Source organism: Capricornis sumatraensis, chromosome 5 (genome assembly GCF_032405125.1).
Source record: "Capricornis sumatraensis isolate serow.1 chromosome 5, serow.2, whole genome shotgun sequence".
Classification (NCBI taxonomy): domain Eukaryota; kingdom Metazoa; phylum Chordata; class Mammalia; order Artiodactyla; family Bovidae; genus Capricornis; species Capricornis sumatraensis.
The window spans coordinates 12,502,313-12,520,000 of record NC_091073.1 but is presented as its reverse complement, the minus strand read 5'-3'; the positions used below and the strand labels follow the sequence as shown (position 1 = coordinate 12,520,000).

Here is a 17,688-nt window from a genome sequence, read left to right as displayed (position 1 = left end):
TTAAAATGGCTCAAGGCACGAGGGGCGTCTTATCCACGCCACTGCACACTGCACAGAAAACAATTACCTCGCTTTTTTTTTTTCCGCTGAGCATTTTAATCTCATTTTTAAAATTTTTATTGGAGTATCGTTGCTTCATGACGTGTTAGTTTCTGCTGTACAGCAAAGTGAATCAGCTACCTGTATACACGTATCTCCTCCTTTTTGGATTTCCTTCCCATTTAGGTCCCCACAGGGTGTTGAGTAGACTTCCCTGTTCTATACAGTAGGTTCTCACTAGTGAGCAATGTAGCTTATTACAGGCTCTCCTCAATATTTTTCTTTGTACAGAGATGTGGAGTTGGGAGCTGATTTTTGGTAGGGAGAAATTCTTATTTCCAGTGTTTCAATTGCTGTTTGAATAGGTTTCCTCTTGCTAGGGGCAGTGTTTTGCATTTCTGTTACTTTTTTCTGTTTTACCCTTAAAAAAACATATAGAAAGTATGTCTTCACTAATTTGCTGATAAATGAATCCTTTACTTTGCTGACTAAGGTCCGTTTAGTCAAGGCTATGGTTTTTCCTGTGGTCAGGTATGGATGTGAGAGCTGGACTGTGAAGAAGGCTGAGCGCCGAAGAATTGATGCTTTTCAACTGTGGTGTTGGAGAAGACTCTTGAGAGTCCCTTGTTGGACTGCAAGGAGATCCAACCAGTCCATCCTAAAGGAGATCAGCCCTGGGTGTTCTTTGGAAGGAATGATGCTAAAGCTGAAACTCCAGTACTTTGGCCACCTCATGCGAAGAGCTGACTCATTGGAAAAGACTGCTGCTGGGAGGGATTGGGGGCAGGAGGAGAAGGGGACGACCGAGGATGAGATGGCTGGATGGCATCACCGACTTGATGGACGTGAGTCTGAGTGAACTCCGGGAGTTGGTGATGGACAGGGAGGCCTGGCGTGCTGCAATTCATGGGGTCGCAAAGAGTCGCACATGACTGAGCGACTGACTTGAACTGAACTGAACTGAACTGACAGCTTAACATTTTCCTAATTTTAAAAGCATTTGCCTCATTCCCAAAAGGACTTCAGGTGGCTTCCACTTTAGGAACAAACATAGAATAAAAAGTCATTGAACAAAAGAGTGAGGCAATGGAAGTGAATAGAAAACAAAGACTGGAAAAGGAGGAAACATGTGAAAGATGGGTGTGACGTCAGTTCCTGGAGTTCTCAGCGCTGGCCCTTCATTTGTTCCTAACGCGGTAACAACGGAATTGGGTGTGGGTGGGAGGGAGTGTGGAAGACAAGAGTTGACAGCGGTCCACAGGGAAAAAAAGGAAACCTCAACGACGTGGCAGAGGCTGCTTTGCATATGGCTGGTAATCCATCCCTTCCATGAGGCTCCTGTGATAAGAATGTGCTGGGTCTCCTGAGAACTTTCCCAGGGCTTCCTTCCTGGCAGGTGGGCAGAGCCCCATGGAAGTTTAGGACAGCCGTCCAAAGCCTTCATTAAGACTTTGCAGCAACTCCAACAAAGTACCTGCTGCCCAACCCTAAACATGCCCATTAAAGGAAGACCAGTGGGCATCTGCAGTCAGTTGAGTGGGTGTAGAATTGGCAGCCTCCTGAGAAATGACAAGGTGAAGGAGAGAACGCAAAGAAACAGCTGTGGGCAGGGCCACAGCCTTGCTTCTTCTTGATGTTTCATTGTTTTACCCTTAAAAATATGGAAGACTTATCAGTTAAACATAAATAAATATTTTTTAAAATATGGAAGCCTTCACAAATCTGCAAGTCGTCCTTGTATGGGGGCTGTGCTGATCTCTGCATTGTTCCAGTTTTTGTATATGAGCTGCCAAGGTGAGCGCGGTTTTGTTTTTTTCAGGTAAGGTTGACTGAGATCCAAAACTTTATGTCTTAGAATGTGACTCCGATACTTCGAGCTGGGACAGATTGGATGCAAGAGCTCACAAATGCCTCAGGTGGCCAGTACTTTTCTTCTCTCTCTTTTAAACAAAGCTATCACAAGTTAGGGCTTCCCTGGTGGCACTAGTGGTAAAGAATCCGCCACCCAGTGAATCCACCTGCCAGTGCAGATGACAGAAGAGACGCGGATTGGATCCCTGGATCAGGAAGATCCCCTGGAGGAGGACATGGCAACCCACTCTAATATTCTTCCCTGGAGAATCCCATGGACAGAGAGGCCTGGCAGGCTACAGTCCTTACATCGCAGAGTCAGACAGAACTGAACAACTCAGCATGCATGCAAATTATCTAATCTTAAACCCTGTAACTTCCAGGTGAATCCTGGAAGCTGTCAGATTGGCCAGAAGTTCATTCAGGTTTTTTCCTGTAAAATGGCTCTGGTGGTGCTTAGCTGTCTTTAACTTTGTTTGAAACAATTTTGTTAGATTGCATTGTGACTGCTGACATATCAGTGTGCATTTTTAAAAAACGTATCAAATTGGTGAATTTTTGTGTGGCCATTTTAATATTGAAGACAAAAGAAAAAAGGAACATTTTTGGCATATTGTGTTTGGCATAATATGCATATGCCATTTTTGGCATATTTAATATATCAAGAAAGATAAAAATGCAGCTGAAACACAAACAAAGATTTGCGGAGAAGCTGCTGTGAGTGATCGAACATGTAAAAAGTGGTCTGTGAAGTTTGGTGCTGGAGATTTCTGGCTGAACAATGCTCCACGTTCGGGTAGACCAGTTGACAGGGATCAAATCGCGACATGAAGTGAGATTACTCAGTGTTACAACACGTGGGAGATAGCCACCAAACTCAAAATATCTGAATCAAGAGTTGAAAATCATTTGCACCAGCTTGGTTACGTTAATCGCTTTGATGTTAGGGTTCCACATAAAGCCTTCTTGACCATATTTCCACCTGTGATTCTCTACTGAAACATAATGAAAATGATCTATTTTTAAAACACATTGTGATGAACAATGAAAAGCTGAAGAGACTGTAGGGCAAGTGAAATGAACCACCACCAGCGACACCAAATGAATATGTTCTGCTCTCAATTAGATCAACTGAAGTTAGTACTCAATAAATAGTGTCCAGAATTAGTCAACAGAAAACACATAATCTTCCATCAGGATAATGCAAGACTGCATGTTTCTTTGATAACCAGGCAAAAACTGTTGCAGCTTGGCTGGGAAGTTCTGATTCATCTGCTCTATTCACCAAACATTACATCTTTGGATTTCTATTTATTTCAGTCATTATAAAATTCTCTTAATGGAAAAAGTTTCAATTCCCTGTAAAACTGTAAAAGGTACATGAAACAGTTCTTTGCTCAAAAAGATAAAACATTTTGGGAAGATGGAATTATGAAGTTGCCTGAAAAATGGCAAAAGATAATAGAACAAAATGATGAATATGTTTCAATAAAGTTCTTGGTGAAAATGAAAAATGTGTCTTTTATTCTTACCTGAAAAATCAAAGGAACTTTTTGACTAACCTAATACACTGATTGCAGATTGCACCTATGGTTAGATCATTAAGTTTGCTGCTTTACGTAGAGTTTTAGATCTAAACCAATTAAATATTTGGAGCAAGTAATTTGCAATCATTGGTCTTAAGCCCTTCATTGTGTTGGTGAGTATATGGTCACTGAGACTGGTACTGTGTGTGACAGCTGAACTGTGTCCTTAGCGTAAGTAAACAGGATAGGCCAATGGCCATGCGCAGCAAAGCTGGAGTTTGTATTTCATCTCCAGAATTTATAGCTGTGTTGCATTAGGCAGACACAGAAATTCCCTTAATTGTTCTGAGCCAGCATTCTGATCTATAAATAGATTCGCTCCCATTGGAGGGTAAAGTGATACCTGTATTTAATGTACTTACAAATAACTTCTGGTGCATTATCCTCCCATTCTCCATGGTGGGAGATTGGGGGGTGGGGCACATCTAACTTTCTGAAAAGCAATACTGGGACTTTCCTGGCAGTTCAGTGGTTGGACTCCATGCTTCCACTGCAGGAGGCATGCATTCAATCTCTTGTCAGGGAACTAAAATACTATATGCCTTGTGGCCAAAATTTTTTTTAAAGCGGTATTAATTAAGATTCACTATTAAACAGTCACCTAAGAATTGTGAATATCCTTCCTGTATCCTTCTTTTAGTTTATCCTAAGTAGAAAAATCAAGAATGAGTGAAAAGATTCAGCAACAATGATGTTTATAATATTGAAAAGTTGAAAACAATTTGATTGTTGAGAAATAAGTATTTGTTGAATATATTATTTATCCATAAGAATATTAGTTAGCGATCAAATGCTGTTAAAAATAATATCTAAGGACTTCCCTGGTGGCTTAGTAGCCAAGACACCATGCTTCCAATGAGGGGGCCCTGGTTCTATCTCTGGTCAGGGAACTAGATCTTGCATGCTACAACTAAGACCCAGCACAGCCAAATAAATAAACAAATATTTTTTAAAATAATAATGTCTAAAGACAAGGGAACATCTTAAAATCTATTGTTAGTTGAATTTTAAAAAAGGCCAAGAAACAGCTTCTATTGCATGTAGCTTGGGATCTATAAAGAAGTCACATGGAAATGAGTCACAGATTCATATGGTTTCTAACAGAACTCTCTTCTGTGTGAAAAACAGGTTAACCATTGGTCACTGATCATAGTAACACGCTGATGTTGTTGTTTAGTTGCTAAGTCGAGTCTGCCTGTTTTGAGACCCCAAGCCTGCCAGGGGATTTTCCAGGTAAATTTTCCAGGAGTGGGTTGCCATTTCCTTCTCCAGGGGATCTTCCCCAGCAGGGGATGGAACCTGTGTCTCCTGTATTGGAAGGTGGATTCTATACCATTGAGCCACCAGGGAGACCCAGTAAAATGCTGCCTGCATGAAAAAATACCGGCTTTAGATGCTCAGCCTTAGAAATGTTTAAGGAGAAGGCAGTGTCGAGTGTGCTGATCCACCTAAACCCTCGAAGTGGAGAGGAAGCTGGCCTTTCAAAATGACAGCACGCTCACTCATCCCTTCATCCACTCGCGCCGGTGTCTGCGGAGCCTCCGTGTTCCAGGAACGGCGTCAGGCTTGGACAAGATCTCTGCTCATTTCAACGAGCCCACGGTGAAGTACAGGCGACACGTGATGTACGGGGACTGTCGCCCGTAGGCGGCTGGCCGCAGAAGCCTCCCAGGTGACATTTGAGCTGGGCTGAAATGCCAGGGAGGAGTTACTCCTGCAAAGATCTGGGGCAGAATGTCATAGGCAGAGGGAGCATAGGGTTCTTTAGAAAAACAGAGTAGGATGTGGTATTTACACAGAGAGACTTATTTTAAGGAACTGGCTCGTGTGATTGTGGAGGCTGGGAGTCTAAAATCCGTGGGGCAGCCCAGCAGGTCCATGACTCAGAGGAGAGCTGATGTTGCAGCTCAGGTCTGAAGGCATCTGGAGGCGGAATGTCTTCGTTTTCAGGAGAACTTGGTCTTTTTCTCCCAAAGCCTTCAACTGATTAGACAAGGCCCACCCACCACATGGAGGATAATCTGTTTTATTCAAAGTCTATGAATTTCAATGTTAAGCTTACTTTAAATATACCTTTGGTGTAACATCTAGACTAGTGTTTGACCAAACATCTGAGCACCATAGCCTAACAAAAGTGTCCCATACAATTAGGCATCACAATACAGTTGATCACAATTGGCAATCACTGGAGGTCGCCGCTGTCCACGTCTCATCTGTTTTTCTGGTGAGGAGCTCTCTCTGGTTCCTCCTGTGGGCCTTGGCTTTGATGTGGGGACCTCGTGCTGCAGGAGTTATCTCGGGTTTCCACAAACCCACAAGGAGACGCCCTTCCGTCTGGGACCTGATTCTTACAGATTCTCAGCGTGGGCAAAATGAGCAGCATCCTTGAGCCGGCGGGTGCTTCCGGTGTGACCTGTGAACTCCCCGGGGAACGATCCTCACTAGGCTGGAAAGCTGCAGGGACCACACAAGCTCCATCGTCCCCTTTAGGGGCTCCTCACAACAAGCACCCTGAGATTCAGAAGTTGCTGGATGAACTGGGGAACAGAGAATTTCAGAAGCCCCAAGGGAACTCAGGTCAAGTTTGCTGACTGGGTGAGCTCGCTGATCTGTCCCTTCTTCCAGCAGAGCAGCGGCTGGCTTGACTGTGCTGGCTTCTCTTGCTACGGGCTTCGGTAGTTGTGGGGCACGGGCTTAGTTGTTCCTTGGCATGTGGAATCCTCCCAGACCAGGGATCAAACCCACGTTCCCTGCACTGGCAGGTAGATTTTTAACCACCAGACCACCAGGGAAATCCTGGGGTCTCTTTCTTAATAGTACTAATCCCAGTCAAGGGGCTCCACCCTCATGACCTAATAACTTTCCAAAGGACCCACCTCCTAATACCTGGAGTTTGCTCTTGTTGGTTAGCTGCTAAGTCATGCCCAACTCTTTTTTGACCCTGATCGACTGTAGCCCACCAGCTCCTCTGTCCATGAAATTCTCCAAGCAAGAATACTAGACTAGAGTGGGTTGCCACAATTCTCCAGCAACACAGGAACACACCCCTGAGCTTCAATATACAAGCAGCTCAAAACTACTCCCAAACCATCGACATCTCAGAACCCATTACTGGACAATTCATAGCACTCCAGAGAGAAGAAATCCAGCTCCACCCACCAGAACTCCAACACAAGCCTCCCTAACCAAGAAACCTTGACAAGCCACTGATACAACCCATAATAAAGAGAACTCCACAGTGAGGAAACTCCATAATAAAGAGAACTCTGCAAATTCTCAGAATATAGAAAGCCCACCCCAAACGCAGCAATATAACCAAGATGAAGAGACAGAGGAATACCCAGCAGGTAAAGGAACAGGAGAAATGCCCACCAAACCAAACCAAAGAGGAGGAGATAGGGAATCTACCTGAGAAAGAATTCCGAATATTGATAGTGAAAATGATCCAAAATCTTGAAATCAAAATGGAATCACAGATAAATAGCCTGGAGACAAGGATTGAGAAGATGCAAGAAAGGTTTAACAAGGACTTAGAAGAAATAAAAAAGAGTCAATATATAATGAATAATGCAGTAAATGAGATCAGAAACACTCTGGAGGCAACAAATAGTAGAATAACGGAGGCAGAAGATAGGATTAGTGAAATAGAAGATAGAATGGTAGAAATAAATGAATCAGAGAGGAAACAAGAAAAACGAATTAAAAGAAATGAGGACAATCTCAGAGACCTCCAGGACAATATGAAACGCTCCAACATTCGAATTATAGGAGTCCCAGAAGAAGACAAAAAGAAAGACCATGAGAAAATCCTTGAGGAGATAATAGTTGAAAACTTCCCTAAAATGGGGAAGGAAATAATCACCCAAGTCCAAGAAACACAGAGAGTTCCAAATAGGATAAACCCAAGGCGAAACACCCCAAGACATATATTAATCAAATTAACAAAGATCAAACACAAAGAACAAATATTAAAAGCAGCAAGGGAAAAACAACAAATAACACACAAGGGGATTCCCATAAGGATAACAGCTGATCTTTCAATAGAAACTCTTCAGGCCAGGAGGGAATGGCAAGACATACTTAAAGTGATGAAAGACAATAACCTACAGCCCAGATTACTGTACCCAGCAAGGATCTCATTCAAATACGAAGGAGAAATCAAAAGCTTTACAGACAAGCAAAAGCTGAGAGAATTCAGCACCACCAAACCAGCTCTCCAACAAATACTAAAGGATATTCTCTAGACAGGAAACACAAAAAGGGCGTATAAACCAGAACCCAAAACAATAAAGTAAATGGCAACGGGATCACACTTATCAATAATTACCTTAAACATAAATGGGTTGAATGTCCCAACCAAAAGGCAAAGACTGGCTGAATGGATACAAAAACAAGATCCCTATATATGCTGCCTACAAGAGACCCACCTCAAAACAAGGGACACATACAGACTGAAACTGAAGGGCTGGAAAAAGATATTCCAAGCAAATAGAGACCAAAAGAAAGCAGGAGTAGCAATACTCATCTCTGATAAAATAGACTTGAAAACAAAGGCTGTGAAAAGAGACAAAGAAGGCCACTACATAATGATCAAAGGATCAATCCAAGAAGAAGATATAACAATTATAAATATATATGCACCCAACATAGGAGCACCGCAATATGTAAGACAAATGCTAACAAGTATGAAAGGGGAAATCAACAATAACACAGTAATAGTGGGAGACTTTAATACCCCACTCACACCTATGGACAGATCAACTAAACAGAAAATTAACAAAGAAACGCAAACTTTAAATGATACAATAGACCAGTTAGACCTAATTGATATCTATAGGACATTTCACCCCGAAACAATGAATTTCACCTTTTTCTCAAGTGCTCATGGAACCTTTTCCAGGATAGATCACATCCTGGGCCATAAATCTAACCTTGATAAATTCAAAAAAATCGAAATCATTCCAAGCATCTTTTCTGACCATAATGCACTAAGATTAGATCTCAATTACAGAAGAAAAACTATTAAAACCCCCAACATATGGAGGCTGAACAACACGCTTCTGAATAACCAACAAATCATGGAAGAAATCAAAAAAGAAATCAAATTATGCATAGAAATGAATGAAAATGAAAACACAACAACCCAAAACCTGTGGGACACTATAAAAGCAGTGCTAAGAGGAAAGTTCATAGCACTACAGGCATACCTCAATAAACAAGAAAAAAGTCAAATAAATAACCTAACTCTACACCTAAAGCAACTAGAAAAGGAAGAAATGGAGAACCCCAGAGTTAGTAGAAGGAAAGAAATCTTAAAAATTAGGGCAGAAATAAATGCAAAAGAAACAAAAGAGACCATAGCAAAAATCAACAAAGCCAAAAGCTGGTTCTTTGAAAGGATAAATAAAATTGACAAACCATTAGCCAGACTCATCAAGAAGCAAAGAGAGAAAAATCAAATCAATAAAATTAGAAATGAAAATGGAGAGATCACAACAGACAACACAGAAATACAAAGGATCATAAGAGACTACTATCAGCAGTTATATGCCAATAAAATGGACAACGTGGAAGAAATGGACAAATTCTTAGAAAAGTACAACTTTCCAAAACTGAACCAGAAAGAAATAGAAAATCTTAACAGATCCATCATAAGCATGGAAATTGAAACTGTAATCAGAAATCTTCTAGCAAACAAAAGCTCAGGTCCAGACGGCTTCACAGCTGAATTCTAGCAAAAATTTCGAGAAGAGCTAACACCTATCCTACTCAAACTCCTCCAGAAAATTGCAGAGGAAGGTAAACTTCCAAACTCATTCTATGAGGCCACCATCATTCTAATACCAAAACCTGATGAAGATGCCACAAAAAAAGAAAACTACAGGCCAATATCACTGATGAACATAGATGCAAAAATCCTCAACAAAATTCTAGCAATCAGAATCCAACAACACATTAAAAGGATCATACACCATGACCAAGTGGGCTTTATCCCAGGGATGCAAGGATTCTTCAATATCCACAAATCAATCAATGCAATCCACCACATTAACAAATTGAAAAATAAAAGCCATATGATTATCTCAATAGATGCAGAGAAGGCCTTTGACAAAATTCAACATCCATTTATGATAAAAACTCTCCAGAAAGCAGGAATAGAAGGAACATACCTCAACATAATAAAAGCTATACATGACAAACCCACAGCAAACATTATCCTCAATGGTGAAAAACTGAAAGCATTTCCCCTAAAGTCAGGAACAAGACAAGGGTGCCCACTTTCACCGCTACTATTCAACATAGTTCTGGAAGTTTTGGCCACAGCAATCAGAGCAGAAAAAGAAATAAACGGAATCCAAATTGGAAAAGAAGTAAAACTCTCACTGTTTGCAGATGACATGATCCTCTCCATAGAAAACCCTAAAGACTCCACCGGAAAATTACTAGAGCTAATCAATGAATATAGTAAAGTTGCAGGATATAGAGTGGGTTGCTTTTCAGGGGATCTTCCTGACCCAGAGATCGAATCTGAGTCTCCTGCATTAGTGGGCGAACTCTTTACCACTGAGCCAATAGGGAAGCCTTAATACTTGGATTAGGTTTCAACATATGAATTTTGGAGGGGACAGAGCAATCAGTCTATGACATTCTAACTCTGGCCCCCCAAATTAATGTTCCTGCATGCAAAATGCATCCTTTTATCCCAACAGACCCCAAAGCCTTCATTCATTCCAGCATCAACTTATGTCTAAAGCTCAATGCCTCAACTAAATATCATCCAAGTCAGATATGGATGAGACCCCACGTATGATCCATCCAAAGCAACCGCCCCTCCAGCTAAGATGCTGTGAAATCAAACAAATTGTGTACTTTCAAAATACAGTAGTGGGATCAGCATACCATAGACATGCCCATCGCAAAAGGGAGAAACTAGGAAGCAGAAAAATTTGATGAATCAGAAACATCCAATCTGTGGCAGGAATTTCCAGGGATTGGAGACTGTGGAGAATTTTTAGGGTCTCTTAGTCATAAAACTGGAGAAGGCAATGGCACCCCACTCCAGTACTCTTGCCTGGAAAATCCCATGGGCGGAGGGGCCTGGTAGGCTTCAGTCCATGGATTTTCGAAGATTTGGACACAACTGAGTGACTTCACTTTCACTTTTCACTTTCCTGCATTGGAGAAGGAAATGCCCACCCACTCCGGTGTTCTTTCCTAGAGAATCCCAGGGATGGGGGAGCCTGGTGGGCTGCCATCTATGGGGTCGCACAGAGTCAGACACGCCTGAAGTGACTTAGCAGCAGCAGCAGTCGTAAAACCACTTAGTAGATCTCCGGTCCCAACATTATTTCTTTAAAAAAAAATTATTGGAGTATAGATGATTTACAATGCTATATTAGTTTCTGGAGTACAGCAAAGTGAAGCAGTTATACATACCCTGCATGTTAAGTCACTTCAGTTGAGACCCTATGGACTGTAGCCTGCCAGGCTCCTCTGTCCATGGGATTTTCCAGGCAAGAATACTGGAGTGGGTTGCCATGACCTCCTCCAGGGGATTGTCCTGACGCAGGGATCGAACTAGCATCTCTTACACTTCCTGCATTGGCAGCTGGATTCTTTACCACTCAGTCACTTCAGTCGCTCAGTTGTGTACGATTCTTTGCAACCCCATGGACTGCAGCACGCCAGGCTTCCCCGTCCTTCAGCAATGCACAGAGCTTGTTCAAACTCACGCCCATCAAGTTGGTGATATCATCCAGCAATCTCATCTTGTCTTCCCTTTCTCCTCCTGCCTTCCATCTTTCCCAGCATCAGGGTCTTTACAAATGAGTCATTCTTCGCATCAGGTGGCCAAAATATTGGAGTTTTAGCTTCAGCATCAGTCCTTCCAATGAATATTGAAGACTGATTCCTTTAGGATGGACTGGTTGGATCTCCTTGCAGTCCAAGGGACTTTCAATAGTCTTCTCCAACACCACAATTCAAAAGCATCAATTCTTTGGTGCTCAGGTTTCTTTATAGTCCAGTTCTTATGTCCATACATGACTACTGGAAAAACCATAGCTTTGACTAGATGGAACTTCATTGGCAAAGCAACGTCTCTGCTTTTTAAAATGCTGTCTAGGTTGGTCATAACTTTCTTCCAAGGAGCAAGCATCTTTTAATTTCATGGCTGCAGTCGCCATCTGCAGTGATTTTGGAGCCCAGAAAAAAATAAGTCTCTCACTGTTTCCATTGTTTCCCCATCTATTTGCCATGATGAGGTGGAACCAGATGCATGATCTGTTTTCCAAATGTTGAGTTTTAACCCAGGTTTTTCACTCTCCTCATTCACTTTCATCAAGAGGCACCTTAGTTCTTTGCTTTCTGCCTTAACGGTGGTGTCATCTGCATATCTGAGGTTATTGATATTTCTCCCGGCAATCTTGATTCCAGCTTGTGCTTCTTCCAGCCCAGTGTTTCTCATGATGTACTCTGCATATAAGTTACATAAGCATGGTGACAATATACAGCCTTGATGTACTTGTTCCCTGATTTGGAACCAGTCTGTTGTTCCCTGTCCAGTTCTAACTTTTGCTTCTTGACCTGCATACAGGTTTCTCAGGAAGCAGGTCAGGTGGTCTGATATTCCCATCAATTGAAGATTTTTCCAGTTTGTTGTGATTCACACAGTCAAAGCCTTTGACATAGTCAATAAAGCAGAAGTAGACGTTTTTTAGAACTCTCTTGCTTTTTCCATGATCCAGTGGATGTTGGCAATTTGATCTCTGGTTCCTCTGCCTTTTCTTAACCCAGCATGAACACCTATTAGATGTTCTATTAGATATTCACATGCAAAACCAATATAACATATGTCTAGTTGGACTCTCTTTGTAGCACATTAGATTTTAAATGAGTAACAGACAGAATGATTTAGGGAAACATCACCTGGTAATTGTAAAGCCGTGAACCATATTCTGCAATTAGAGCATAAATTTGTCTGGATTTCTGAGGAAACTCTTTCTCTTTACGCTTCATGTGATGTACAAATCCTGTTAAAGAAAAGATCAACTTTGATTAAAGAGTTTATCTGGAAATACTTATATTTTACATTGATGAAACAATTTATATTTTCAGGCAGCACAAGAAAAAATAAAAGCTCTTTCTCTGTGTCCATTTGGGCCTCCTCCCTCCCTCCTTGATGTGTGGTGCACATGCACATTAATTAACCAGAGCTCCTCAAAGATGGGGATGAACTTTATATAAATATCAGTGTGTCATTAAATATCAGTGTGTCATTTTGACATATGAGCCTTTGTCTCAAAAATGTATATGACTGTGCCTTCAACTTCTAACACGTGGAACAGGTCTCAGAGCTTCTGAGAGTCTGTCTTGTGGGATATAATCCTCAGTTTAGCTTGGATAAAATTCCTCTATTTTCTTCTTGATTGTTAGTTGAATTTTTGTTGACAAGATATATAAATAGAAATTTCTCTAAGGAGGGAAGCTATAGCAAGTTACTTATTTTTTTTTTAAGTTTTCACTGTGTTGGGTCTTCGGTGCTCTGGGGGATTTTCTCTAGTTGATCTTCGGTGCTCTGGGAGATTTTCTCTAGTTGATCTTCGGTGCCGTGGGGGATTTTCTCTAGCTGATCTTTGGTGCTCTGGGGGATTTTTCTAGTTGGTCTTCGGTGCTGTGGGGGATTTTCTCTCTCTAGTTGGTCTTCGGTGCTGTGGGGGATTTTCTCTCTCTAGTTGGTCTTTGGTGCTGGGGGGATTTTCTCTCTCTAGTTGATCTTCGGTGCTCTGGGGGACTTTCTCTAGTTGTCTTTGGTGCTGTGGGGGATTTTCTCTCTAGTTGATCTTCGGTGCTCTGGGGGATTTTCTCTCTCTAGTTGGTCTTCGGTGCTGTGGGGGATTTTCTCTCTCTAGTTGATCTTCGGTGCTCTGGGGGATTTTCTCTCTCTAGTTGATCTTCGGTGCTCTGGGGGATTTTCTCTAGTTGTCTTTGGTGCCGTGGGGGATTTTCTCTCTAGTTGATCTTCGGTGCTCTGGGGGATTTTCTCTAGTTGTCTTTGGTGCCGTGGGGGATTTTCTCTCTAGTTGATCTTCGGTGCTGTGGGGGATTTTCTCTCTCTAGTTGATCTTCGGTGCTCTGGGGGATTTTCTCTAGTTGTCTTTGGTGCTGTGGGGGATTTTCTCTCTAGTTGATCTTCGGTGCTCTGGGGGATTTTCTCTCTCTAGTTGATCTTCGGTGCTCTGGGGGATTTTCTCTCTCTAGTTGATCTTCGGTGCTCTGGGGGATTTTCTCTAGTTGTCTTTGGTGCCGTGGGGGATTTTCTCTCTAGTTGATCTTCGGTGCTCTGGGGGATTTTCTCTCTCTAGTTGATCTTCGGTGCTCTGGGGGATTTTCTCTCTCTAGTTGATCTTCGGTGCTCTGGGGGATTTTCTCTAGTTGTCTTTGGTGCCGTGGGGGATTTTCTCTCTAGTTGATCTTCGGTGCTCTGGGGGATTTTCTCTCTCTAGTTGATCTTCGGTGCTCTGGGGGATTTTCTCTCTCTAGTTGATCTTCGGTGCTCTGGGGGATTTTCTCTAGTTGTCTTTGGTGCCGTGGGGGATTTTCTCTCTAGTTGATCTTCGGTGCTCTGGGGGATTTTCTCTCTCTAGTTGGTCTTCGGTGCTGTGGGGGATTTTCTCTCTCTAGTTGATCTTCGGTGCTCTGGGGGATTTTCTCTAGTTGTCTTTGGTGCCGTGGGGGATTTTCTCTCTAGTTGATCTTCGGTGCTCTGGGGGATTTTCTCTCTCTAGTTGATCTTCGGTGCTCTGGGGGATTTTCTCTCTCTAGTTGATCTTCGGTGCTCTGGGGGATTTTCTCTAGTTGTCTTTGGTGCCGTGGGGGATTTTCTCTCTAGTTGATCTTCGGTGCTGTGGGGGATTTTCTCTTTCTAGTTGGTCTTCGGTGCTGTGGGGGATTTTCTCTCTCTAGTTGATCTTCGGTGCTCTGGGGGATTTTCTCTAGTTGTCTTTGGTGCCGTGGGGGATTTTCTCTCTAGTTGATCTTCGGTGCTCTGGGGGATTTTCTCTCTCTAGTTGATCTTCGGTGCTCTGGGGGATTTTCTCTCTCTAGTTGATCTTCGGTGCTCTGGGGGATTTTCTCTAGTTGTCTTTGGTGCCGTGGGGGATTTTCTCTCTAGTTGATCTTCGGTGCTCTGGGGGATTTTCTCTCTCTAGTTGATCTTCGGTGCTCTGGGGGATTTTCTCTCTCTAGTTGATCTTCGGTGCTCTGGGGGATTTTCTCTAGTTGCCTTTGGTGCCGTGGGGGATTTTCTCTCTAGTTGATCTTCGGTGCTCTGGGGGATTTTCTCTAGTTGTCTTTGGTGCCGTGGGGGATTTTCTCTCTAGTTGATCTTCGGTGCTGTGGGGGATTTTCTCTTTCTAGTTGGTCTTCGGTGCTGTGGGGGATTTTCTCTCTCTAGTTGATCTTCGGTGCTCTGGGGGATTTTCTCTAGTTGTCTTTGGTGCCGTGGGGGATTTTCTCTCTAGTTGATCTTCGGTGCTCTGGGGGATTTTCTCTAGTTGTCTTTGGTGCTGTGGGGGATTTTCTCTCTAGTTGATCTTCGGTGCCGTGGGGGATTTTCTCTAGTTGGTCTTTGGTGCCGTGGGGGATTTTCTCTCTAGTTGATCTTCGGTGCTCTGGGGGATTTTCTCTAGTTGATCTTCAGTGCTGTGGGGGACTTTCTTTAGTTGAGACTGAGGGGGCTCCCCTCCAGTTGCAGTGCTTGGGCTTCTTGCAGCAGTGACACCTGTTGCTGCAGAGCACAGGCTCTATGGTGCATGCGCTTCAGTAGTGGAGGCTTGGTTGCTCCCCAGTATGTGGGATCTTCCCGGACCAGGGATCACACCCATGTCCCCTGCAGTGGCAGGCAGATTGTTTATCACTGGACCATCAGGGAAGTCCTATATTAGGTTCTTGAGTGACAATAATTTTCAGTGGCAGCAAAAGGTGCTCAAAAAATTGTTCCACCACTGAAACAATCATCAGCTGGCAAAGTCTAACAAGATCAACTTTATTGGAATTCCAAAATCTAATCACAAGCTTGCATCAACCAGAGGACTGAAGGAAAGGGCAGATTATTTTTGGCAAGAGAGCAGTGTGGCATTATCACTCACTTGCATACCATCTCCCAGAATGGTGGCAGTGGCTGTGTGGGTGGCAGCCAATATTTCTGGTGCAGCTTGCTTGTGCCAGGGAGCTAACACAGACCTTGTTCTTCAACTGCTTTGACTCCATGTGCTTATCTGCCTGGTGCTGCCCTGATTGTCTAGTGCAGAGGCCTATCTTTGTGTCTATCCACTCCCATGCACTGGGAGGGTATAATGACTGTTGGAAGGATTAAAGACACAGACTGGCCCTGACCCTCTGGGCAGGGGACTGTGGATGGAGAAAGTGGCAGACAGATCCAACATCATGGGAGAGAAGGCAGAGGATGGAGGCTCATGTGGGAACAAGGGCTTGGAAAGGAAGGGAGAGTGCGGTGTGAGTGTCCAGCGCTGGACGCATGCTCAGGAAAGATCCCAGAGAAGACCCCAGGCTTGCACCTTGGGTGGATCTGTGGGCTGCATGCAAACAGGAGGTGGAGATTATGACAGAGTTGTGGGTGGCCCAGTTTGGCCTTGAAATGGTGTCCCAGTTTAGAGCCAAACAGCCCAGACTGGAAGAGTGGTTCTCACATCCTTGCTCTCTCTTTCTTATTCATTGATTCTAGGAAACCTGTCAGGTCACTGGTTGACCACTGTGATATCAGAAAAGTGACCATCACTAAACAAACAAATGACTACAGCCCTCAACAAGCAATAAAGCAACCTTTGGAAAAGGGGAAGAGCCAATTCCTAGAGTTACTGCATTATAAAACTGAAATGTCTGGTTTACAACACAAAATTACAAAGCATACAAAGAAACAGCAAAGCACAGCTCATTAAAGGGAAAAAATTTGACTGACATCTCTGAGGAAGCTCAAACTTTGAATTCACTCAACAAAAACTTTACAAATCAACTGTCTTAAATATGCTCAGAAACTGAAGGAGACCATAGACAAAGAACTAAAGAGAACCAAAGAAATGAAGCACGAATGAAAGGAGAATATCAACTGAAAAATTACAAAAGGAAACAAGTACAAACTCTGGAGATGCAAAGTACAATAGCTGAAATGAAAACATTCACCAAATAGGCTCAACAGCGGATGTTAGCGGGCAAAGGAGAGATTCAGTGAACTCAAAAACAGAACAACTGAGATTATCAAGTGTGACGAGAAAGAGGAGAACTGCAAATGCAGAGCTAGGCCTATACATCTATGGCTGACTGAATTTTTTGACAAGGGTAACAAGACCATTAAATGGGGAAAAATATCTTTCCAACAAATGATGCTGAGACAACAAGATATCCATTTGCTAAAAAATGAATTTGGCTCATTTTTAATTCATTTGCCAAAAAAATGAATATGAAATTTAAAAAATCATATTATATATAAAAAACAACTCAAAATGGACCAATTAGCTAAACATAAGAGTAAAAATCATAAAGTTCTCAGAAAAAACACAGGAGTAAGCTGTCATGACCTAGAATTTAGTAATGGATTCTTAGATATGACATTATTAAAATTGAAACCTTTTATGAATCAAAGGACATTACTTAAAAAGTGAAAGGACAATGTATTGAATGAAGGAAAATATTATATATCTGAGAAGAGTCTAGTATCCAGAATATATTTTTAAAAAACTCTTACAAGTCAACAACAAAAAGACAAAAACCCAATTAAATGGGCAAAAGATTAGAAGACATTTTCTCCAAAGAAGAGGTATAAATGGCAAACAAGTACATAAAAAGTTGCTCAATATTAGTTTATACGATTCATTGGTGGTGGTGGCGGTTTAGTCACTAACTCGTGTCCGACTCTTGCAACCCCATGGACTGTAGCCTGCCAGGCTCCTCTGTCCACAGAATTTCCCTGGCAAGAACACTGGAGTGGGCTGCTATGTCCTTCTCTAGATACCAGTCATTAGGGAAATATAAAGGACAAAATAAAAATACAGAAAAAAAAATACGAAAGCACAGTGAGACAGTGCTTCACATCCACCAGGACGGCTACAGTTGTAAAAAAAAGAATAGCAAGTATTGGTGAGGATGTGGGCAAACGGGGACCATCACACACTGCTAGTGGGAAAGTGACACGGTG

At 42.5% G+C, this 17,688-nt stretch overlaps 1 protein-coding gene and 1 non-coding gene across 2 annotated transcripts in view; both read right to left on the bottom strand.

The window, feature by feature from the left end:
* Nucleotides 1-17,688, bottom strand: part of SUN3 (Sad1 and UNC84 domain containing 3) — a 48,873-nt gene that overhangs the window by 16,078 nt on the left and 15,107 nt on the right. Inside the window, exon 3 of the mRNA XM_068973354.1 lies at nt 12,405-12,508. Within this exon, the coding sequence (XP_068829455.1) occupies nt 12,405-12,508 (104 nt within the window). The remainder of the gene's footprint in view (nt 1-12,404; nt 12,509-17,688) is intronic.
* LOC138080528 (U6 spliceosomal RNA) lies at nt 1,738-1,841 on the bottom strand. Its single transcript, XR_011144986.1, has one exon. It is a non-coding gene; the product is annotated as a U6 spliceosomal RNA (small nuclear RNA).